The 23,260-nt window shown below is 45.9% G+C and overlaps 1 protein-coding gene across 1 annotated transcript in view; it reads right to left on the reverse strand.

Moving 5' to 3' along the window:
- Positions 1-1,351: 1,351 nt before the first annotated feature.
- Positions 1,352-23,260, reverse strand: part of lamc1 (laminin, gamma 1) — a 52,649-nt gene continuing 30,740 nt past the window's right edge. The window contains exons 3-28 of the mRNA XM_076295215.1: positions 21,471-21,601; positions 19,035-19,204; positions 18,001-18,189; positions 17,612-17,729; positions 16,393-16,491; positions 14,774-14,910; positions 14,352-14,474; positions 13,869-14,058; positions 13,433-13,545; positions 11,243-11,464; positions 10,779-10,967; positions 10,345-10,590; positions 8,733-8,886; positions 8,325-8,467; positions 8,007-8,185; positions 7,746-7,902; positions 7,185-7,390; positions 6,819-6,898; positions 6,535-6,672; positions 6,290-6,434; positions 5,962-6,111; positions 5,382-5,496; positions 4,915-5,114; positions 4,301-4,459; positions 4,114-4,213; positions 1,352-3,961 (exon numbers count right to left, since the gene is read on the reverse strand). Of these exons, the coding sequence (XP_076151330.1) occupies positions 3,705-3,961; positions 4,114-4,213; positions 4,301-4,459; positions 4,915-5,114; positions 5,382-5,496; positions 5,962-6,111; positions 6,290-6,434; positions 6,535-6,672; positions 6,819-6,898; positions 7,185-7,390; positions 7,746-7,902; positions 8,007-8,185; positions 8,325-8,467; positions 8,733-8,886; positions 10,345-10,590; positions 10,779-10,967; positions 11,243-11,464; positions 13,433-13,545; positions 13,869-14,058; positions 14,352-14,474; positions 14,774-14,910; positions 16,393-16,491; positions 17,612-17,729; positions 18,001-18,189; positions 19,035-19,204; positions 21,471-21,601 (4,110 nt within the window). The 3' untranslated portion in view covers positions 1,352-3,704. The remainder of the gene's footprint in view (positions 3,962-4,113; positions 4,214-4,300; positions 4,460-4,914; positions 5,115-5,381; positions 5,497-5,961; positions 6,112-6,289; positions 6,435-6,534; positions 6,673-6,818; positions 6,899-7,184; positions 7,391-7,745; positions 7,903-8,006; positions 8,186-8,324; positions 8,468-8,732; positions 8,887-10,344; positions 10,591-10,778; positions 10,968-11,242; positions 11,465-13,432; positions 13,546-13,868; positions 14,059-14,351; positions 14,475-14,773; positions 14,911-16,392; positions 16,492-17,611; positions 17,730-18,000; positions 18,190-19,034; positions 19,205-21,470; positions 21,602-23,260) is intronic.

Raw genomic sequence — 23,260 nt, forward strand, 5'->3', positions numbered from 1 at the left:
TTCAGCTAGGAGGAAAATGTAATGCCGCGGGGCAGTGATTTCACAGAAGTGAGCAGACACACCTTTCACTGAAGCTGCGCTACAGGAGTGAGGAACTGAATCACGTTTCCTCAGCACCTGAACGCTGTGACACACGAGCACACACAGAGCCCCACCCTACCCTGTGAACAATCACGTAGACATCAGCAGCCGCAGCAAAACACACACACACATGCCCTGCTCTGGACACACCTTGTCTACCACGAAGCTCCCCTTGCCAACGCCACACCCTATATCAACACACTGATCATACACACACACCCAAACATGGGCCTTATAGCCTTGGGGGATTTTTTAAAGTATTGAAATAACAATTTCAAAATAAATGGTAACGGTATTTTCCAGATACTGTGGAATGTTTTTAAAGGACTGTCTAGGACGTGAATGGTAGAACTTAAAAGTGCCAAATCAGGTAGAGAAAATAGCATTATAATATTCACTGATCCCCTAGTGGTGTGCCAAACCATGTCTGCTCTGTAAGTAGATACTTTTATCCATGTGAGCACATTTCAGAGGAAGGAGTGCCAGTTTTACAACAAATGCTGCAGTGAGCAGTAAATTAATGGGCACACTTCTAGACAAACGTAGGCTAAATAAATTATAAGCACTCTCCTGTTTCCTTGAGCACGATGGAACCTGAGCAGGACACAACATAAAAGTCTTAGTGTGCTTTTTGAGGCCCTTTAGAGTTTCCAGTCCAGTCTTCACCCATTTCTAACATGTCCCTAAACATAAAGGAAAGCAAGACTAATCAGATCGTCTGACAAAATCGTCCACATCTCTTATGCATCTGAATGGGTTTAAAGTAGTTTTCTGCAGCAGAGAAAATGCCTTACATTAATAATCAAAAAGTCCAAATGGGTGGTTAGTCTAATTTTAGTCTGAGGCATTGGACAGCCTGGCTTATGACTTATGTGACGAGTCCAGTGTGCGGTGACCTCTTGGGTTTTAAACAAGGACATCTTTATCCATATTTTGAGATGAGCACATGATCTGAGAGAATGCGCTGCATTTATGACATGTAAATGACTTGGGGAAGAACACATATGACCAAGGACAGGGCAAAGAGGATTCATCTCTTCATGCATTTCCACAACCCACAGAATGAGCGGTCATGTGACGCCTTTAAAAAGTTAAACACATGATTACTATGAATGCTTTCAGACTAAATTGAATGCAGGGGTGGAACTATTCAACCACACTTGCTGCACAAGTGCTCTGAAAAGTGATCTCAAGTGGTTGCACTCATTTCATATCAAAATAAAAATCAATAAAAAAAAAAAACACCAGTATAAATCACATGATTCCAAAATCCGGTAATAACAATTGTTTATTATTCAAATGTTACGATTTGATTTACAGGCAAATGGGGGTAACAAGCAGGGTGTTTTCGGGTCCTTTTGGGTTTGTGTAAAAAGACTACCTTGACATACACAGATGCTGATAAATACAGTAGTATCCTCCATAGGTAAGGACCATAAAAAGACTGCATTACACACACATACTTAACAACAACAGATTACAAATACTTGGTACATTATAAATTAGAAATACTGTTTTATACATAAAAATTGTATGTGTTGCAAATCTTTTCACCAGTGGCTGGGAGACCTTATCAAGACAAGGTAAGTCAAAGTGGTACTAAAGAGCTTGTCTTTTGCTAACTTCAACAAAAAAAAAAAATCACTATTTAACATGAGAGGTTTGTAACTTAAGCAAATGCTTGTCAAAAAGGGAGCTGATGGAGGCTATTTTGAGCTATTTTGTTCACTAAATAGATTGAAATACTAAATCCTTTTGTGATGAAAAAATACATAGATGTAAGGTGTTGGTATGGACCTCTCAGGAAGTTCCCTGCTTTTAGATTGAAATCTGAGGACATCAGTGAAAATGTAGTTTTTAACGTGTACAATTTAGATTTGATGCCTTTGTCAAGAACACAAAACGTTAGGACTCAGTGAAGTATACGTCCGAAGATTAAGGCACAAAACACTAATAAAAATGGTTAACTAGCAACATGACCAAGCTTATTTGTCTTAATTCAAGCATATAATTCAGTAAAATGAAATGTTAGGCATACAGTGGATGTAGGGAAAGGCCACGCTAACTCAAAGGTGAGGCTGGGTTTGTCAGTCAATGTTTATAGAAGAGGTTCTGCTTACCAAAGACTCTTTTCAATAATTATTAACCACCCACTGAAATTTCTTTAAACACAAAAATAAAATAAAATGGCAGAGCTATGAGGCAACAACACTGAGCCATGTATACAAGCAAGCATATTATACCACAGACCTTATTAGATATTTATATATTACGTGGAGGTTTCCGCTGATTTTTCTTTGTGAATCTATACGAGGTGGCTGGTTGGGTCTTGGGTTGTAAAATCAGCCAGTCCTGAATCATTTACGCACTTATTTACACAAATAACAAGTCCTCACTCTATATCATAATAAAAAAAACATTCACACAAAAATATAACATTTGAAATAATAATTAGCACCAGTGTATCAGATAAAGTCTTGCTACGCAAATGTACAAAGTTGCATAGTGTGGGATTTTGCCTTTTGTTAATGTGTGATTTGCAGTACACCTGTATTAAGCAGCAGCTTCGGCAAAAAAAGAACACAAATAAAATATGCTTTTGTAGTGTTAAAAACAAGTAATTACATGACAATTTCAAACCGTAGTGGATCGTCGACAAATACAAACATGCGTGAAAAGCAGGAGAGCAGGAGTAGCCGCCCAATAACAAGGCTCTCCGGAGTGTGGGAGCGGGCGGTGAGGAAAGGACAGGTGGAATACTGTTGTTCAATGAGCCAGGTGTAAGCCAGATGTACGTTCTCCACAGTCATCACACACCTGGCCGGTCTCCCGGGGGACAGGCCGGAGGCATATCTGACAGCAGAAAAGCAAAAGACGATTCCTTCACTGCTAGTTCTGAAATGAGGCAGGGGTAACACAGACAATGGCATGGCACATACGGTACTGCAGGTCTTTGAAATAAAATACAAAAGAAAAAGAAAACAAAAACAAAAAACACTGACTTCCTCCCCCCCCCCCCCCAAAAAAAAAATCCCAACCAAACCCAGCATGTCCTTCTGCCTGGAGTGATGGGCTAAACGACGGGACATTCCTTCGGAGATGGAGGGGTCGTTGGGGGTGAGGGGTAGCGAACTGTGGGTGGAGTGTGGAAGAGTCTGGAAGTGGTGCAGTCATGTGGGTGTCTGTTCAGCTCCGAGGGGCCCTACCCTACCCTCCCTCTCAACCCCTCCCCCTCAGCGCCAGCCTGCCAGGGGGTATGGGGTGGCACGGGCGGTGCTGACCATTTAGTTTTAGTCGCTTTCACGTCTTCTGTACTTAAAATGGCAGAATTTTTACAGAGAAAAGCTGCTGGTCTCCTCTTTCGACCGTGAAAATCATCATCAGTCTGAAATGCTGGCTTCTCTCTTAAAAAAAAAAAAAAAAATTAGACAAGTAAAACACATAACCAAAAAAACCAACAACAACAAAAAAAAAACACAAAGACAAAATAAAACCTATTTTGGTAAAACGTGGCGATTTTTTTTTGCCCAAGACAGGTGGTGGAAGGAGTGGTAAAAACAAGAACAGAGGGGCATGGAGAAAGGAGGAGGAGGAGGAGAGAAGGAGGAGGCCGGGAGAAGAAGTTAAGGCTTCTCAATCGACGGGGTGTTGAAGCAGCCGTCAGGTAGCGTGTTCTTGATGTCGTTGAGGTTGGCGATGTCTGCGTGGATCTCACGGATCTGCCGGTCGTAGTCACTGATCATCATCTCCTGGTCCTTGGCCACGCTGTCCAGCTCCTTCAGCTTCTTGTCCAGCTCGCTGCTGTTCATCTTCTCCTTGGCCTGCTTCAGGGAGCCGTCAATCTGCTCCAGCTTGCTCAGGTCCACTTTGTCAATGTTGCCTAAAGAACATGCAATATTGATCACTATTAGTCCAACAGAACAATCTAAAAGCAGGGAACTAGTACCTTAGCTATACAGAAAGGCACACACACACACACACACACACTTTATGACCATTCTTTTTGTTTTTACATGATCCCACCAAGCTTACCTAGCTGCTTCAGTAATTCATTGATTGTGTTGAGAACCATCCTGACTGCACTCTTGGCTTTCCGGGCATTGTCCTCAGCATCTTTAGCATTGTCTGATGCCTGTGAAAACGAAAACATTGACTTAATACTTAATCATTTTGTATGTGAAATAGATAGCTGCCTTGCGCTTATAGACGCTTCTCTCACCATGCCAGCCATCATCATGTCCTGGTCAGCCTCGGCCTTCTTCTTCTTCAGCTCGTTCTCAGCAGCCGACAGCTGTTCCAGCATGCTGTCCACCTCTCCATCCAGTTTCTTGGTGTCCTCAAAGGCCTTTTCTGCCTCTGCCTTCGTCTTTGCTGAGCCCTGTGAAAGAGGGATTCTGCATGACTTCCTGTGCTTTTTGGTGACTTTGTTACTCAAAACATTTACACACCTATTGTTCCCCATAGCCATTCTGTGATGGAATGCCGTCACCACGGTTGAGGAGTGGTACCCCAGAGACCAGACTTTGCGGCCGCTGAGGTGACCGTTTGCGACACATGGACAAGACTGTTTTATGCAGCCTCTACTGGGGCCACCTCATCAGATAGATCACCAAGACCAAGGTGTTTTATTTTTTCCAACTGTTTCTGTTGGTCTGCCTGTCTGTTCTGAAGATTTAGATCAAAACTCTGTAAGGCCTCTTACTTTTTGACAGAGTCTGTGTCCTTTACTGCCATCACAGTGTAATTCTCTGTAATATCTCTGATCAGTTTGTCAGTGCACTCTGTGGAGTGGAGTAATCATGCTCCATTCTCTCTATTGTGGCAGATACCCACCTTCTGCACGGCACTAGCGATCTTCTCCGCTTCCTCGGCTTTAGCCTTGGCGTCCTTGGCGTCGGCTGCTGCATTGCCAAGTGCCGATTCAGCCTGCTTGGTCTTCTCATTGGCTGCAATGATAGTTGCATTGATTTCTGGGATACGCTTCATGGCCTCTTCTGCTGCCGTCTTGTTGTCGTTCACCCTCTTATCGAAATCTACGGTCATGAGAGAGAGAGATCCATTGTGAGTGTATAGCTGAAGCCCTTGTTACAGCACAATTGAACTGATGGCGACAGTGTAACAGAAATACATAACAGCACACTGAACATCTGTAAACCCGACAACAATCATAACCTCTATGCCGGTAAAAGAAAGCGAGCACCACTGATTACCTGGTACTTCTAACAATAAATTATAGTAATGGTAATATTACATCCGTGCAGTGTGTTATATCTTTTTTGCATCCTACACAGCAAGCTCACCTCTGAGGTTGGTGAGGATGTCCTGAGCCTCCTGGTACGTGGACCTGCCTTTCTTGGCAGCCTCCTCAGCCAGGGCCTTGGCAGCATCTGCACGGGCAAGCAACTGGTCCGCCGTCTGTCAGAGAAGCAAACGCCACAGAGCAGGGAGTCAGACAGAGAATAGGAATCCAACCCAGCTCTGATTCGTCGGCTGTTTAACTGATGTGGTAACTGAACGTCTGTTTATGATGCCTTGGGTTGGTATAGTTGTAAACATCAAGGACACTCATATGGAGCTGCAGCATGTACTTCATAAGGCTACCGTGTTGTGGAAAACACAATCACCAATATTTGCTAATTTATTGACAAATGCAGGGCTCAGTGAAGAAGAAATCAGTTCAGTAATTTGATGCATTTTTTAACTTTTCGAGGACATCTGCTTTAAATGAGAATATGTTTCATGGAAATGGTGTGATCTTTTTTTGTGTAGCGTGGTGTTACATTGTATCAATGCATTGCACTGTGCATCATGTGCCATACAAACATACAATATAATTGTATAAATACTGTACATTTATAATTGGGCATTTGAGGCACTCACCTGCTGCTCGGTCTTGCCCTTGTCCAGCAGTTTGCGAACCTCTGACTCTTTGCCCCGGAGGTCTTCCCTTAGGTCGTTGTACTCCTTCTCCGTCTTGTCGATGAGCTTGTCCAGGTCTGACGCCTCCTTCTTGATCTTGCTGGCTTCATCCTGAACAGAGACAGCACAATCATCAGTACCACACAGGGGTGAAAACACTGTATAATAAGAGTAAATACTGTTTCAAATGCCTGGACTTCTGACGACTTTAAGGTGGCATCAGCAAATGAGTTGACAATGTCATCAGCACTTGTGGCTTCGAATGCGTTACCGATGTCTGTTGACTCACCTCCAGTGATTTGGTGTCGAAGGGTGGTAAGCTTGTGACGTTGGCCAGAATCTTGTTGGCTTTGTCTCCTGCCTCCTCTGCCTCAGCCAACACCTTGTTAGACTGCTTTTCCAGGTTCTTTGCCAGGTCCTTGGCCTCAGTGTATCTGTGCAGACACAAAACAAAAAATGATTTGTTTTTGGTGACAACTAATACAGGTGGACTTCACATGAATGTTTCTGTCTGGCTGTCTTTGAGCAACGTACTTCCTGTTCAGCTCATCTATGTCATTGCTGGTCTTTCCCTCGCCATCCAGGGTCTTTTTCAGCAGATTGTATGCCTTGGTAGATGTGTCGTTTGCGTCTTTGGCAATCTTCTCGATCTGATCTGCATCCATTTTATGTCTGTGCAGAAAACAACACAATGACGTTAGTTATCTTTTCAACCATAGTGCGAATTATGAGAGATAAGGGTCAGTTGTGAGTTAGGGTCAGTGGTGGTGGTGGTGGTGGGGTGGTTATGGTCAGTGTGCTTAGCAGGCTGCATTTACTTGTCAGCCAGGTTGCGGGCCTCCTCTGCCAGAAGGGTCATGTTGTTTGGACCTCCAGCGGTTGTGAGTGGTTTGATGTCCTAGAACAAACCAAAAAATCACATCACATTTGTGTTTGAGATGGTCATGAATCACTTTTGCAGCTCCCCACTGTTCAAGACTATGGATGTACCACTATTGTAGTCAAACTCACCCTTATTTCATTCAAACATTCACTTACACAACAATAGACACAAATAATTCCTTATTTTAGTATGCTTCCTGCACATGTACGCTTCAAACACATAATGTTGTTGTTAGCACCATGCTCTATTTGATCTATAAGGAGCATATAGGAGCATAAATAAGTCTGTTTATCACACACACCACTTTACTGATGGCATCCTTGGCCTTGTCCAGCTCCTGGCGAGCTCTGTCGATCAGGCTCTCGGCATCCTGGACGCGCTTCTGGGCCTGCTCCGCCTGCGTGCCTGTGTTGTCCACCGTGTTGCGGATGTTCTGCAGCCGGTTCCACTGGGTAGACAGGGTGTTGTTGATGTTGTTGAGACGGTCCAACAGGCCTTCGTCCACATCTGAATGAGGTACCACAAGAATGAGTCATGAGCAAACAGGATGGCATAAGCTTAAAAGGTGCTTTTTCAAGTGTTGCAACTGGGTACTGCAAATACAGATGATAAATGAATGTAGGTGTAAGTGAAGATGGTTGGTGTGGATTGTGAGTTGAAAAACTGCAAATCTGTCGCCATCTATAGGATGGCTTAGAGATAGCATGTTAGTTTTCATGTGAGAATTAAACCAAATGTCTCAGGACTAACTCAGAAAATGAGTAACTACATACAGATGTGTAAACCAATACACATGACATGCATCCTTTCACATATTCAGCCATCCATGCATGCAGTGTATGAAATGTGCCAGTGATTCTACCTTTGCTGCTCTGGGCCTCCTCCAACAGGTCCATGATGGCCTTCTCTGCTTCTTTGAGCCGCGCCTCAAACGCCTTGTCACTGACCGTCTCCGTACTCGTGCCAAGGTTGTCAATCAGAGTCTGCAGGTCGTGCAGCTTCTGCCTCTGCTGGTTCACCTGTGGGTGGGAAATCACAGCGGCTGTTAGGCACAGAACTAGCTGTCCTTTAGCCTTGCATTTAATCATTCTGAAGGCCGCGTTTGGCGAGAGGGGGTGTTCACCTTGTCCCTGACCAGGCCGTAGCAGTTGGGGCACTGCTGGCAGCCAGGGGTGGAGCGGTTGTAGAAGTAGTTCTCCTCGCACATGTCGCAGCGAGCTCCCACGAAGCCGGGGCGGCACTCACAGCGGCCGTCTTCCTTGCACTGCGCCGTTTGGGAACCCTCTGGGTCACAGTCGCAGGCTGCGAGAGAGAGTTCAAAAAGTCAGGTGTGAAGGCAGGACAGAGGAAGGCAGAAGAGAGGAAAAACATAAACGACTCCAGAGGCAAACATGAATCTCCCCAAGAGGGGTGGGGAGGAGGAGAGGGTCAGAACTCTTACGTTTGCAGCCAGACGAGCCAAATCCAAAGAAGTTGACCTCACAGCGGTCACACTGTTGACCTGTGACTCCTGGCTGGCACTCACACTGGCCGTTAAGGATGTCACACTGACCGCTGGTCGAGCCAATCGGGCTGCAATTGCATCTGAATGGAGCAAGATCAGAAAACACACATCAATACTCAATACTAAATAATACTCAATACTTCAAAACACCAAACTAAATGCTATTAAGTTCATTAAAGTGATAAGACTTTCAAAAGTTGTACAACATTATCCACTGCCACTGGTTTTACAAACTAAAATTCTACCAGAGTAGACTGGAGATGCAATGTGAACAAATGCCCCAAGGCTAAACCACAAGGTCACTGTTGATTTTTTGTGGGGTGTTGGGTGGTAAAGGTGGGGTACCTGTCGCAACCCTTGCCACTCTGCAGGTTGTAGAATCCGGGATCACAGGCGCTGCAATCACGGTTGGTCACGTGGGGGAGACACTGGCACTGGCCTGTGACCTGCAGACAGGAGGTCTGCTGATCCACAGTACCGTAGGGGGAGCAGGCGCAGGCTAGGAGCAAGAAGAACAACGTGTGTCAACAGCAGTCATACGGTCATTTTCATTTATGCCATATCAGCATCTATGGCCATATTATGGCAAATATATATAAGGATTGAGATCAAAACAACCATACAATTATATAGATAAAACATCCTTTAAATAAGATTCTACATAAATAAATAAGATCTACATTTCACATGTGTCAATTAGGGGTGTGAATCTCTCATGTAAAAGACGATACGATTCACATCTAGATACATGGGCACGATTCGATACAAGAAAAGATACATGTTCATAAAAAACGATTCAGTACGATTCGATGCGATTCGATGCAGTTCGATGCAGTTGAAGAATGGAAAGCATTCTGAAAGATTTTTTATCATTTGCTTAAGGTGCAAATTAATTTTATATTATAAATTATCATGGTCATGTCAATTAGGCAAAAACAAATGTGTGAATATGATTATCTAAACTGAGGTTTGTATCATATATTGTATTGAAATGAAAAAAGAATAGTCTACATTTCAGCCAAACAAAGCAGCCAGATACAACATAAAAATACATTTTTATAGACTTTATAGATTTTATAGAGTTATATCTGATTGTTTTCAAGGAGCTGTAGCCTATTGTTGAGGTAAGACAATACCGAAATAAAATAAAACGGTGCTTAAGACAATCTTGGCCTTTTCTCATAGCTAGAACAACATAGGCCTACATATCAATGAACTGGGCCTATTTTGTTCCAAGTCTGAGTGAATATGACCAAAATAATAATAATTTGTACATCGTTTTAGCAGCAAGGGCCAAATTATTCTTTAACATTAAGGAAATCCCTTCATCAAACGTAAGGCTACTCTACAGACTATCGTTGCCGTTTAGGAATGCTATAGTAAGTGTTTAATTTCGCGCTGGATTTTGACAAACAAAAGAGTAAAATCTGTCAAACAACGACAGAGTGCGAGTTGTCACGTGCTTAAGTTGCAGTAGATGTTTGGGTAATGAAGTCCTTTGTCTACTTTGGGCAATTAGTATAGCCCAAAACGAACTTCATTACGCACAAATCCGTGCCACGTGTAGTTTCAAAACAGGAAGTGGGATGAACGCGCTGCTTGCAACGTAAATCAGAGTCTGAGCGAGCAGAAAGGGTTATGAACCGATTTCTAACAGGTAAATCGATATAACCACCGGTTCATTTCAGTTTTATTCCGATACGGGGCTTCACATATCGATGTAGCCGTATCTTACACGTTAAAAACGGATACCGATACGTATCGGTTAATCTTTACACCCCTAGTGTCAATACCTTCCTCTGACATTAATGTCTTCAATTACATTACAGATCCCCACCCCCTTGTTTTCCATTCCATGTTCACATTACCCTATTTGACTCTGCACTGATGATATGATGCAGGTCAGGACAGAGGTTGCAATATATCATCTGGATGAAGATGGTTCTTGAGTACTCACCTCTGCACTTCTCGGCAGGGTTGCTGGCCAGAGCGTTGCCAAAGAAACCCTCTTTGCAGCGGTCACAGAAGAACCCGTCGGTGTTGTAGATGCACTTGAGGCACTCGCCAGTCTCCCGGTTACAGTTGCCCACGGCGTTGGGGTCGATGTTTTCGCTGCAGGTACAGGCGCGGCATGCCCTCACAGGCCCGTCCTGGCCCAGGGGGTCCCCGAAAAAGCCGTCGTCACACAGCTCGCAGCGCTTGCCTGGGCAGGGAGGGCGACAGAGGGGGAGGGATGACGACAAAACCAATTGCTAAAGACATTTATCGTACAACTACTGCTGGCAATGGAGTCAGCAACACGTGGAGACAGCAACTCAAATAGCTACAGTACAACACCAAATAAATAACAGCGTCAAGTGAAGTGCTATGTTCTACAGAAAATGTGCTTACCGGTGGTGCCAACAGGGCAGTTGGTGCACACCACCTCTCTGGTCTTGGGCACGACGGCACAGGTGGCGCCTCCTGGGCACGGGCAGGGCTTGCAGTCAGAGGAGGTGCCCACGGTGGAGTCGCCATAGAAACCGTCCTTGCATCTCTCGCAGCTCAATCCAGCTGTGTTGTGCTGGCACTCACACATTCCTGCAAACAGGCACATGTTATTTCCACCACTAACCACAAGGGGGCAGTCTCACATCGATACTGGGTAGAGGCTTGATTCATCTCTAAGACATATGCACCTTATCATACCATTTTGTCCTTCTCTGTGTGACATTAGTCATACAGCCACACAACAATAAAAGTTACAAAAAACAAGTTACTGATGTAGTATTAAACAATGGCCACGTCAAGCAGCAAAACCTAACTGACAAAAGATGCAATGGACAAACAGAAAACGATCATGTAACGGGACTGACCAGTCACTGGGTCACAGCTATCACTGTGGCCATTGCAATTGCAGCGTTCGCAAGGGCTGAAAAGGCCCAGCTCAGGGTTGGCCCTCCGGTATCCCAGAGTGCATTGCTCGCAGTGCTGCCCCACGTAGCCCTGGGGGCAGGTGCACTTCTCTACCCAGCGGGCAGGGGTGCCAGGGCCTCGGCGGGCCGTCGTCAGGGCAACAGTATCAAGGTAGCCGGCACCTGTTGGAAAAACAGTTAAATGGTTAAAAAAAGAAAGCAAGGGGAAAGTAATGGCCTTGACTGGAACATGACTGCCTGATTCATTCTCCAACACCTAGACCTTGAGTCAAGACAGGGTATACTCCATTTGTTGTGTCTGCTAAGTAGTAGCAGCAGTAGTCAAATACCATATCAGCATTTATGGCAAAAAAGATATAATAAAACTATACATTAGACATTAAAACAATTACATTCATAAAACAAATCATTTAAATAAGACATCTACATTTGATAAAATTACACACAGAACTATATGTAGTGTAATGTACTATACCTTGCTAAAAACATTTTCCAGAGTACTTCCTAAGAATTCATGTCTACTAAGAACAGACTTTGTCCACATGCTTATCAGTATATAGGTTATGACTGAAACGGATGATTATGAGCCGTAACACACACAGGCAGACCCAGGTTTGTTTTGTCTGAAGAGAAGTATGAGAGCTTTAAGCTAAATCTCTTATCCTCTGTGTGGTGTTTTGACTGTCTGGTTTTAATCCAGTCTCAAAACCTTCAGTGAGAACGCCAAGATTTTTGTAGTCTTAACAGTTTCAGTTCAAATTGCTTTTTGTTTACACAAAATCCATATTACCATGTTTCAGCTATGAAAAGAAATATATTTTGACTATGTTACTTGTTATGTTGTTCTAATGAATACAATAAATTATTACTAATGCCCCTAAAGCAATACTGGCAGACTTGAGGTAGCTGAATAGTATCAGATGGGAAAAACACCATCCCAGACATACGCGCGTATTTACCACTAAGGACAGCTCGGTCATGTCTTTGGTGTTTTTTTCTTCAGGTTTATTTAATTTATTAAGTGAAAATGAAGCTGACCAGACAAATATCCTAGCCCAAATACCCCTCGACTAACACAGCATCATGTGACTTGCAGATACAATTAGACTTCTCAAAACAAGAGCACCTAAATGTTAGATCAAAATCGCGGAGTGCGTTCTATTTATGGAACGGAGGCCTAAACTAATTAAGAAACGCAATTCACCTCACCTGAATAAAAACACTAAAACAGAAAGCTAACAGAAGTGGATCTAGTGGTTAAGTAGGCTACAGATACAGTAGGGCTGCTGGCAAGAATCATGAGATGCTAACCTACACTGAAACCTATGTGGATAGATTATCTTTTTCATAAGCATGAAACCAAAATATGTAAGGGATAATATATAGAACGCCGGTCATTACTGGGAAAATAAGTCCCGACAGGGCGAACCGGACCCCAACGCGCAGCGGAGGGGTCTTGTTCCGCCCTGAAGGGACTTATTTTCACAGTAATGACCGGCGTTCTATACATTATCCCGCTTATTATACGGCTACTTGCCAAAACCAAATAATAAACTCCCCACGATATCACTTTACATAACATAACCTAGCCTATTTGTTACCGTTCATCGTGGCATTTGCTGAGAAACAAATAGTTCGCAACAACACACGCTGCTGAACTTGAATCAAACATTCTTTAGAACACTGATCAACCGTCTGCTTTCACGTTTGAATGAAGTTCCAGTCCTTGCATAGTGATATGAAAGACGTATCAGAAGCACAAAACCCGTTGCCATTGACAGCGGTAATTATATGTTATCTTACTGCTACAACTTTGGGAAATCCCATTCAAGTCAATGGAGCGTTCTACTAGCATTGTGAAGAGCCGTATAATAAGTTTCAAATAATGCCAATTATGGATCAGTTATGTAGACTTCAAAAAAAAAAAAAGAGTCAGGAGAAGAGAGGGAGAACATGTGTGAAGGGGCCTTCCCAAGGGAATGAGTCAAGAAGTGACCCAGTCCCAACAAACACATACAGTACACACCCAAACCATAACCAAATTAGAATAGGAAGGCACACTTTAGGTGTAGCCTTTAGCATTGACCTCAGTATTTGAAAGATCCTGGCTAAAGCTCTGCGTAGACATACTTCTCTCACTGTAGGTGCCCCGGATTTTGATGGCCGTCAGGTTGTGCAGGAGCTTCTGGAAGTCACCGGGACCAAGGTTGGGCCTCCACGGATAGTCAGTGGTGTCATGGAGCCTGGAGAATCAACACAGCGCACATTAGGACACAATCACACCCAACCTACTGACCCATCATTGAACACTTTTGGAAAACTAATGAAAACTCATACCCATCAGTCTCGGTAGTCATGACATTTTTGTCAGACTTGGCCACAGAGGACAAAAGGACATAAAGAGTCTAACTTCTGCATTGCTATGCTTATGAGACTTTACGGATAGCATTTCCGCTGTAGACTAATTTAGCTTGTGACCAACTTCCATCACAAAAAAAAACACACAAACCAACCCAGTTATTAGTGCCAAACTAAAGGTGTTCCTTTGGGTACAATCAAAACCCACCTGAACACATAAGTCTTGTAGGTCTCCTCGGGGTAGGCGTTGCCCTGGGCAATGAGCGGCACAGTGACGCGAAGTCCGGCTCCCTCCAGCACGACATCCTCTGCTGAGAGGCGGGTATCACGGCGGTCCGAGCGGAAGTTGAATGTTAGATTCTGGGCAAAGCTCAGCAGCTGACTACCCAGGAACTTTTCTGTAGGGACATCAAGAGTATATGTTAGCTCTGTCAGAGAAGTTAGCTGGGACCAGTGATAAACCTTAAAAAAACTACTTAATAGAACTAGATCAGAGGTAAGAAGAAAAAGCACACATTGTCATCACAGTCATTGTTTGCTTGCAACAGTAACAAGGCAATCTGAACTGAATCTGTGTGTGGAAGAATGTGGGTCAAGTGTGTGAATTGCTTCCCATGGATGCATGCATTTCCTTTGTCTGCTATGCACCGGCTATGACAAAAGCAGCAGCATTGCCTTTCACGTGCCATACCTGGAGCCACAAAATAAATGGGGAAGTAGTCCTCTGAGATGAGAGAGATGTCCTGTGTGCTGGGAGACCACTGGACGTCAGCACTAGAGGAGTCCCTGCGCTGGGCTGTCCACTGCTCGTCACCTACAACCGAGAAAAGGAGAGGAGGGGGAAAGAAGAGAAGGATAAGAGGAAGAATTGGGATTAGGAACACTGAAGAATGCACACGCAGACCAGACCATCGCTAGAGCCAAATCTCTGTGTGAGGTCTTGGGAAGGAGCGAGGCCAAGATGGCCATGTGTTTGACAGGCTTTCAAGACTACGCAGAGTGCATAATAACAGGAAACACAAACCCCAGACAAAAACACCATCAGAACAAGTCAAATACGGCCTTCATAACTAAATTCTGCATGGTCATGGCTGGCTTTCCCCAGAGTCTCACCGCGGTCGAAGGTAGAGGTGATGGTGTCGATGCTGTAGCCTTCGGCGCTGTCACACACCGACGAGTGCTGGAAGCAGAAGCAGGGGGTGCAGCCCTGAGGGTTCTGGGGGTCCAAGTTGAAGTAGCCCAGCTTACACCTGAGGACCAAAGGGTTCCACCACTTAGTAAACAACACTTCAAAAAGCATATCATCATAAAACAACTCCCATGAAACATAAATATGAACATACAGTGGCTATATTTATTAACACATTCAGTCCCAGTTCTTAATATTCAAATATAAACAATTCATTTCCATAGTTTTCCTTTGTTGAGATCATTCTGTTTGGTGGATGATAAAGGACTGCTGGATTTCATGCTTGTATCTCTCTCTTCCTGCTTTTTGTTCCCTGCTTCTTTCAGCCCGGGTTCCTTTTTCCCCTTTTCTCTTTCCTACTTGGTAGGAACGACTGGGCCTCCACTGGGGACACACCGAGGGGGCTAATCCTGTCCATGTGTGGCCCAGCTGGGTGACTGGGAGGAATGTGGCACGCAGCCTCTGTGTGTGTGTGTCTGTGTGTGTGTGTGTGTGTGTGTCTAGGTGAGCAGAAAGGAGGAGAGGGGTGGAGGTGACGGGAAGACAGTAGGGGGCGGGGGGGGGGGGTCGAGGGTTGGACAGGTTGACAAGGAAAGGGAAAGCGCACACACACACACACTTTGTAAATGTCAGCATTGATGATAGCCAACCCCATGTTAAACTTAATTTGAAGGTCTTCAATAAAATATGAAGAGGCTGAATCTCTGGGATTCAAGGGAAGTAATTCCGCAATGATGACAAAATTACATTTTCGTAAAGTTCACAGAAACTTTATTGTTGCCGATCTGTGTGGGTGGTGGTTAGAGCATGTGATGTCCGTAGCTGTTTTACAATAGACAAGCACCAGGCAAAAGTCTCCCACAGTTAGTCACCAGCGACTGGTGGGGGTTTTAGAGGCCCTAGATGGCCAGTCTGTGTGTGTGTGTGTGTGTGTGTGTCTCAGTGGGGAGGCCTGAGCTATCTATGGGCTATTTTCTCCCCCGACTGGCGCTGCGGGAACCATGCACCTAATTTTGACAGACGGGCGCACACACACACACACACACACACACACACACACACACACACACACACACCAAGTAATCCTTTCAGTGAAGAAAATGGTATGTATGTCAGCGGTCTAAATTGGATCTAAAAACAGAGGACTAGTTGCAGGGGAGAACTGGGTGAGTGTTTGGCTGTGTCCCCTACCCAACTCGAATTCCAGTTTTATAGACAGGCTGTTAATCTCATCCACATATAAAATGAAATGACGCCCATCAACACTATAAAGGGAGAGGGAAAAAAACTAAAGGGGACATTTTCACAGAAAAGGGGTCATGTAAGGAAAGGTCCCACGCTCAGTGTGTGTGTGTGAGTGTGTGTGTGTGTGTGTGTGTGTGTGTGTGAGTGTGAGTGTGAGTGTGAGTGTGAGTGTGAGTGTGAGTGTGAGTGTGAGTGTGAGTGTGAGTGTGAGTGTGAGTGTGAGTGTGAGTGTGAGTGTGAGTGTGAGTGTGAGTGGTATGTGCCTGTGTGTCTGTTACAGACCCCCGCGGTGTCTGACCTGTCACAGCTGAAGCCTTCCACATTGTCCTTGCACTGGCAGCGTCCTGTCTGCACATCACACTCCTGTGTGCTTCCGGAAGGGTTACAGGAGCAGGGTCTGCACAGAGAGGGGAAGAGAGGGGGGCGGTTAACATGGTTAACATTGGAGAAATTCACACCCGCTGACTAACAGCTCTTTAAATACCTCATCGCAGACAAATGTAAAGAAGATACCACAGAAGTTCTGTGAGTTGCACTGAGTTTTGTGTTCTTCGAATACTGGGGGTGTCCTGTATAGAGGGTTTAGGTCAATATCATGGATGCTGTAGCAATGGTATGACTGAAACATTAAATAAACATTTATTTTTCCAACAGTGAAATGAAGCCTACCACATGGATGATAATACAGTGTACGGTAATATGCATTCATACAATATATAGTTTAAACTAAAATACCATTGTCGAATCTTAAGAGGTATAAGACAAATGTAATTTTGTGGAATTTGTGAACTTTAAGTTGACCTTTTGTAACATATACACAGTCATTCTCTTTTTCTTAAGAGATCAAGCAGGTTCAAATAGCTTTTAGTTCAAAAACTATGGGGGGAAAAAAACATCATAACCTTGTGTTCAAGGCAAACCCACTAGGCATGTATGCCAAAGCTTTTCATTTCATATCAAAAGAACATGTGGATATACAATTTTCATCTCCTTTACAGAGCTTTCATTCAAAATCTGGTTGGGTTTCTTACGAAATGAAGATTAACATTCAAGCTACATTGCAAAGGATACCGATAAGGGTAACGATAAAAACGACTTTACAAAAACACAGTAAACTTACATTTAGTAATGTACTATGCCTCTGCAATAGAAAAAAAGGACGCAAATACGCTTCTGTGGAACAGGCTACAGTTAGCTAACTACATTGAGAGCTGTAAAGCGTTCAGCCAAAGCATTTACAGATGAAATGCCTTAAGCTACAGAGCTTAAAAATAAATCACTTTAAGCTGCAATGCTCAAATACAACTTAAGCTGCAAGCGCTCAGGATGAAACAGTTAGAGCTACAATGCTTCAAAAAATTCTTTCAAGCTATGCTGCTTCTAGATGAAATAGTTCACTGCAAGTTGTCCACTGATTGTGTTGCTACGGCTTGCTGTTGTTGTCGAATAGCGCCATGCAACAGTGTCAGTCCTCGCTGTCTATCCAGACAGTCCCCGCTAGACAGAAGTGGCCGTACCTGCAGCCTGCCTCGGTCAGGGTATGGAATCCCGGCTGGCAGCGGTCGCACTTATCCCCCATCACCCCTGGCTTGCAGCTGCAGCGCCCCGTGGGGTCACACTGGGTGCTCAGCGAACCTTTAGGGGGGGGGGGGGGGGGGGGGGAGAATGAGAGAGAGAGAAAAAAAAAAACACAGAAGGAAAGAAATCGGATTAAGAGCGACCATTTATAGTGCTTCACAAGTACAGACACGTCCAGAGAACCAAAAAAAGCAACGCCCACGGCCGTGCCACTCGAGGGAAAGTGTGAGGGATTAGTGACCATGAGAGGAGAGGGGTGGGGGGTGCAGTGCCATGGTGGTGTGGTGTGGTGTGGTGTGGTGTGGCGGGACAGTGGAGGGCCACTCACCCACGGAGTTACAGCCGCACTGCAGGCACCGGCTGCCAGTTGCCTCCCGGTAGTAATTGTCCAGGCAGCGCTCGCAGTTGGGCCCGTCGAAGTTGTCGGCGCAGTTGCGGCAGTGGCCTCCGTGGCCGGTGGCGCGGTACAGCTCCGAGTCGAAGTAGCACTCGGAACTCTTGCCATTGCAGTTACAAGCTGAGAGAGAGAGAGAGAGAGAGAGAGAGAAAGAAAAACAACGAGAAATAAAAACATAAGTGATGACAGATGACCAATCCAACTGTTACACAAGAGTTGATGGGAACATTACAATCGCACAGGGCTGTGGAGAGGGTCCAGGAACGAGGTTGGCCAAGACAACTGCACACTATTTCAGACGTAAGAAGTGGTTGCTAAACAGTTACTGGGAAACTAGGATCATCAGGGGAATATGACAGAGCACACACAGATGCTTCTTACGCATCAGACGTTATGGTAGGGCAGCTTCTGGAAAAATATTTTGGCAGGCGCCGAGTTAAGGGAATGAAACGGTGAAATACGAGAGCACAAGCTCCCAGTACTGCAGGGTTGTGAGAACTCTGTGAGCGTGTGTGTGTGTGTGTGTGTGTGTGCGGGGGGGGGGGTATGTTTTCCACAGTCTTGTATCTGATGGGCTGATTAGTCATGCCTTTCCAGGAAGTGGTGTCGCCCAAAAGGAACAGGGATGAAGCCCTCTCGGCCAGCGGAGCCTACGCTCCCACAGTCGTCTCAGTCGGGCCCCTAAAAGAGGGATGAGACTGAGGGCCGCACAGAGGGTTCGGTCTCTGCTACACCCATCTTCCACTGGGGGCGGGGAGGGCGTCGACAGAGCTGAACAGTGTGGCTGTGGGAGGAATGTGGGGCTGCACACGCAACTCGGAGCTAGGAGTGACATTCTGTTAAGAGTTGGTGTGTGTGTGTGTGTGTGTGTGTGTGTATGTGTGTGTGTGTGTGTGTGTGTGTGTGGGGGGGGTTCTTGGAGGCCTGCAGCAGGTCAGAGTAGGGTGGGGTAGACGGGGACTTACGCAAGCACTCGTTGGGGTTTTCGGCCGTTCCTCTCCTCCAGGGGCGGTCGTTGTAGAAGGGCTGGCATCTTTGGCAGTCATTTCCTTCTGTGTTGTGCTTGCAGTTGCACACCAGCTTGCTGCTGTACGCAGTCTTCTCACACTCGCTGGCATGGCCATTGCACTTGCACCTGGAAATGAGATGAGGGGCATAGTACAGCATAGTTAGTTACAGGAGTGGGAGAGCCGTTCATGGTCCAAGCATGCTTATGTGCGATTGGCTGAGTTTCTAAACCATTGCAGTCACGGGTGTTTCACAGAATATCTGTATGCTTGTGATGGATGGTTCTCATGGGGGTTTGTCAGTTTGTGCTCCACTGGCCAGGTGTTTGGCATCAATCTACAGGTTTACAAACCTGTCAGCACATACATTCCTAAAAGGCGGACAAATCTCCACCAAGAAAGCAAACGATACAGTGTGTGTGTGTGTGTGTGTGTGTGTGTGTGTGTGTATATAACCTATCTCAGGTTGTTGACACACCCAGGTAATCAAGGTCACTGAGTTTCTGTCGACCAATATGAAGAGGAAGTACATTCTTCATGCAGTCCAACCTCATAGCGACGCCAGTATGAAAAACGCGAGGGCCAAATAAAATGGACGTGTGAGCGAGATAAAATGTACGGTCAGCCATTCATAGGTCCACAAGCGTAAATATTAGTCCATCACAGCCATACGAGCCTGAGCAGATCTATATTTGAGAACATAAAGAGCTAGCCAGATCTTGAATTCTCAGACTAAACTTTAAACAAAGAGACAATACGTAGTGTCTCTGATGTGTAATACTAATCCACATTCCATACTTCATTTCACACATTTCACCATCAGTATTCAGGGCAAATTAAAATAGAGTGATGTGAAAAAAAAAAAAAAAACAGAAAAGCGCTAACTAGACGCCATTCAGTGTGTGCTGGCCGTGCGCCTTCAGATTACTGAACCAAATTTACCGCTCGTCACAAACCGTTCCCCAATCACGGCAACAGGCTGACGGCCCGCACAATGCCCTGTTTGTCCTGCCGTCTCCTGCTCTGTGTGTGTGTGTGTTTGTGTGTGTGTGTGTGTGTGTGTGTGTGAGAGAGAGAGAAAGAGAGGTTGAGGGAACATTCTCCGGTGTAGACACTTTGACAGGGGCCCCTCTGAACAAGAGAGGACTTGCGTGGTTCCGCCGTGGCCTCGTCCGTATTGTCTCAGGTGTGCCTTGGCAGCACAGCCTGGAAAAACTGATGGATCCTATACGGCTACACAAGACAACGCAACAAAACTCCACACCTCTGCTCGATAAGGTCCCTCCGGTGCTTGTATCAAAGTTTCCTTATAACCAAGGTTGTGTTTATCTCCTTCTATAGCCCTTTGTTTCCATTACCCTTCAATGCCCTCACTCTCTGTCTCTCACTCCACCTTCCTCTCTGGTGTTGTGCTCTCTCTCCCACCTCGTTCTCTTTCACCTCGTCTTTCATACTTTCTACCCCTGTTCACGCTCTCCCTCCATGCGTTTTAAGGTGAAAGGGTTTTGAGTAAGCACAGACACCCAAGTTCTGCGCAGCGCACTTGCACTTTACTGCTCTACCTTCAGCTGCTCTTCCGTGTCTCCAGGGCAGTGGGCCTGGGCGTGAGAGCCGGCAGGTGGACCGCCGCTCCTCTGGTCATCGCTCATCACAAGCCGTTCTAGACCAGCCCGCCCCATTCCGCTTCCTCCGTGCTCTGTAATCCAGCACTCCCAGGCAGGAATGCTGGGAATGTGTGGCTGTGTAATGGAAATCTGCTCCACATTTCAAACAGATTAAGGTGGAGAGACGTGGCGTAGAGCAGAGCGCAGTGGAACGGCCAGCTCCCCCCCCATTGGCAGGGCTCAGCCCCACATATCCCTCCCCACAACACTCACTGTACGCAGTCATCACACATGCACAGGCCCACGGCCAGACTGCGCCAGCGGGTGTTGACTCGCCAGTGGCCGACTCCGCGGTTAACATGCGCCACCGAACCGCCAGCTCACATCGCTGGGGTGAGGGAGACATGAAGTGTCATCCCCCCCGGGCCGCCCCCCACACCCACCCGCCCGTGTGTCCACCCCTCCCTCCGTCCGTCCAGGTTCAGGCCCAGCCCCTGTCTGCACACAGTGAATGTGGCCTAAACCAACAGGCCCTGTGACTAATGAACCTGGCCCTTGCTTTTCATGACAGCTCCAAAGTGGCGGTGAACTGCAATGTGCCGTGTGTATTTTTGACAGGAAAACAGGACCTGGAGCGGGAGTGTTTGAAGCAAGCTTTTTTTTTTTCTTCTGGCAATCAGACACCGTCTGCTCCAGTAATCCGCTGGCAATTCTCATTACCAGACGCCATCATGGGAGCAGCTGCACTGGTGGATGTGAAGTGGGACACCAGAGAGGGACGGCGACTCACCTTCCGCCCACGGCAAAGTCCGAGATGGCGTAGTAGTAGGACTTGAGGACCTTGGGGTCATTGAACACCTCGTCTCCGAACGTGTTGAGCCTGTTCAGGGTCACCCGGATGTCTGTGGCGGTCACCCATTCCTGTGGAGATTACCAGACGGGAAAATGAGAAATGCACAATAACCCTCAAACCCACTTGGACAAAGGGAACTTAAACAGTTGCCCAATCTCTAAATGTACTGATACAGCAGGAGAAAAAAAAATGAATGTGACAGGTTAACAAGAGGATAAGTTTGTTTAAGCATTCTGTGTCTTTGGGAGTTTTTTACTGGGGTAAACGAGAGGCTAGACTTTGACAAAGGGTAGCTCAACTCCATCTGGTCTCTCTCTGCAGCTGTTTAAAGAAAATAAATACCGCCCACTAATCTAAACCAAACTTATTAGCATCACGTGGGGGTAGCTCTAGCCTGCAGAGTTATGAGAAAAGCGGGCCCATGCTTTGATTAGGTCACAATAAACTAGGAGGAACAAAATGATATTTTATGTCTCCTGAAAAAAAGAAACACATGGAAACATGAACATGCACAGCAGGTATTTTAGTCGGGAAAAAGATGGAGAACATTGTGAAAGAGTACTCAATACCTGCGGTTCTGAGGTAGCTACAGAAATGCCAGTAAACAAAACCAAAACAAGCACGCCTGCTACTTTTAGAATCTTTCACTTGTTGCCAGCAGGCTGGTCCCAACACTGCGGCACAGTGTGAACTCAGGCTGCTGAGTAACTGAGTCATTCTGACACCTCCTCTGTGGCAGGCAGGCAGGCAGGCGGGGCGGCGGTGATTCAGGGCATGTTCCCATTTGGGCAGCAACACCACCACCACTCCACTCCACCACCACCACCCCACCCCTGCAATCCTCAACCACCTCACACTGGCCACTCCGCTCAACCGAAACCAGCTTCCAAGGTCTCTACTGCCATACACAAAAGAATGTAATCTTTTTAGAGCCACTGCAAAAAATAAACTGTATCTACCCAGGAGGCCCTTTCAGAGAATTACGGAGAGCATCTAGGAAAGAACCGATCGTCTGGGCTAAAAAGAGACAGGCATAAAAAGAAAAAGAGTGAAAGAGGCAGAGAAAGAGGAAGAGAGAAAGAGAGAATGAGGGAAAAGAAGAAAAGCAGCAAAACCAAGCCAGAAAAAAAACAAGAGACTGATACAAAGACACAAGAAGAGAGATAGACAGAGAGAGATATTGACGGTGGTGGACAGTGTGTGTGAGAGTGTGTGTGTGTGTGTATGTGTGTGTGTGTGTGTATGCACATGTGTGTGTGTGTGTGTGTGTGTGTGTGTGTGTGTGTGCGTGTGTGTGTGCATGTGTGTGTGTGCATGTGTGTGTGTGCATGTGTGTGTGCGTGTGTGTGTGTGTGTGTGTGTGTGTGTGTGTGCGCGCATGTGTGTGTGGGAGAGACGCAGGAGGGACTCTTCCGAAGAAAAGCAGGCCGAGGATAAGGGGCCCGCACCTCTGGGCTGTGCTCTCCAGCTGTCAGTCTCCCACAACACACACACACACTCCAAGACACACACCAGCTGAGTGTTAGCACACTCATCACACACCTCACCATCTCGTTTATCACCGGGCATGAGGGCATCCTGGGCCCTCAAGAGATCGAACTCTGTCAAAATACAGAGTTAAGCAGCAGATAGCCGAGCAAACAACGTCCTCGTGGTTACTACAATTAGGACGTGGCTGGGGTGAACTAGTGATTCACGTGTCCTACGCCAAGGTTCAGAGTCGACCG

The sequence above is a fragment of the Alosa pseudoharengus genome, unplaced genomic scaffold (genome assembly GCF_046254945.1).
Source record: "Alosa pseudoharengus isolate Yale_2024_CS ecotype anadromous, Long Island Sound unplaced genomic scaffold, YU_APseudo_1.1 YU_APseudo_1.1_scf_2, whole genome shotgun sequence".
NCBI lineage: Eukaryota > Metazoa > Chordata > Actinopteri > Clupeiformes > Clupeidae > Alosa > Alosa pseudoharengus.